Source organism: Myotis brandtii, unplaced genomic scaffold, assembly GCF_000412655.1.
Source record: "Myotis brandtii unplaced genomic scaffold, ASM41265v1 scaffold535, whole genome shotgun sequence".
Taxonomy (NCBI): domain Eukaryota; kingdom Metazoa; phylum Chordata; class Mammalia; order Chiroptera; family Vespertilionidae; genus Myotis; species Myotis brandtii.
This window is the reverse complement of record NW_005369964.1, coordinates 790,328-791,845: the sequence shown is the minus strand read 5'-3', so window position 1 is coordinate 791,845 and position 1,518 is coordinate 790,328. Positions and strand designations below refer to the sequence as shown.

Below are 1,518 nucleotides of genomic sequence, written 5' to 3'. Positions count from 1 at the left end.
GGCCGGCCCCCAGGCAGGAGGAGGCGTGAGGCCCGAGGGATGGGGCCGAAGATGGAGACCTGGGGGGAGCTCGCGCTCTGGGGCGGGAGGCGGGGCTCGGGAGAGCGCGCCTGGGTGAATGGGGTGCGCACGGAAGTGCATAGGTTGCAGTGTGCGCAGTGAGAGCCGGCGGGGCGAGGAGGGTGCACGCAGCGTGTGTTTCCTGGTGTTGTGTACGCAGGGTCAGCGAGTGTGCAGGCAGGGGCCGGTGGGTGTGCACAGCTGTGTCTGTGGGTGTGCACCCCGGGTGAGTGGTGCCCGCCTGGTTTGAAATGTTTCAACTGTGGGAGCGAGTTGAGGCTGGCTGTTTCGGGGGTGATGCGCGGGGCTGTGTCGTGTGCTTGGCGGTGTATGGAGGTGTGCACAGGGCCGAGGTGTGCACGCAGGGTTCTGGGCAGGTGCACGGGGGCCAAAGTATTCCCGCAGGGTTCTGGGAATGTGCGCCAGGAGAGAGTGTGAGTTCTGGGATGCCGGCTTCTGTGAGTGTGCGCTAAGGGTCTTCGAATGTGCAAACTAGAGTGAAGGGGCAAGCTGGATTTACGAGGGGGCCCCAGGCTTCGGGGCGTGCCTGCCCAACCCGGACCGCTACGTGTTCGGGTGCGCGACCGCGATGGTGCCCGCGCCCGCGGCGCCCGCCTGACCCGAGCTTTGCTCCCCTGACAGTTCGCCCCGAGAGCGGGTGCCGCGGGTCGAGATGCTGCTCCGGGACCTGGTGCTGCGCCGCGGCTGCTGCTGGCCCTCACTGCTGCTGCACTGCGCGCTCCACCCGCTCTGGGGCTTCGTGCAGGTGAGCGGTGGCGCGGGTTGCCGGGCTGCACCGGTTTGGAGACCTTCTGGGCGAGACCCGGTGGGGGCGGGGTGTCACTTCACTCTCCGATCCCAGCTTCCTGCAGCCGGCCCCCCCTGGCTGGTCCTGGGGAGAGTTTATGTAAAGAAAAGATGCTAGGGCCTCCCCATCCTCTGGCCTGGAAGAGCTAAGACACTCCATAAGGAGGCTTCAGTTGTGGCCTAAGACCGCAGGACAGGGCCTGGGAACAGTTCTTAGTGATGACATCTGAATGCAGAAATGCCAGGAAAGAAACCTTCGAGCTTTTGCAAACTTAAAAAGAAAAGGATCCCAAGAATATACATCTTTTATCTCCCACTAGTCAGCTTCCAATTAGCCTTAAGCTGGACTTCAACACAGGAGAGGCTGTGTTTGGTGTAGAGAGTGGAGTTGGGGATGTGGCCGGAGTGTACGTGGTGTCCACTCATGGAAAACGTAGGAAATAACTGTCCGTCTGTAAGGATTGCCTGAGGATGGAATCTTCGCCCTGGGTCCCTGGGCAGGGGCCAGGCAGCACCAGCTGGAAGTTACCTCTATTAAGATCAGAGAGAGCGTTCGATGGGATGGTCCCTAGAACCTCCCAGAACGTACTTTGTTAGTGGTACAGTGGAGTGGTGAAGAGGTGGGCTGTCTGCTCTGAATTTTGAGGCCCA

At 61.4% G+C, this 1,518-nt stretch overlaps 1 protein-coding gene across 1 annotated transcript in view; it reads left to right on the top strand.

The window, feature by feature from the left end:
* The first annotated feature begins 156 nt into the window (after nt 1-156).
* Nucleotides 157-1,518, top strand: part of PRIMA1 (proline rich membrane anchor 1) — a 39,514-nt gene continuing 38,152 nt past the window's right edge. Inside the window, exons 1-2 of the mRNA XM_014549099.1 lie at nt 157-221; nt 703-826. Of these exons, the coding sequence (XP_014404585.1) occupies nt 734-826 (93 nt within the window). The 5' untranslated portion in view covers nt 157-221; nt 703-733. The remainder of the gene's footprint in view (nt 222-702; nt 827-1,518) is intronic.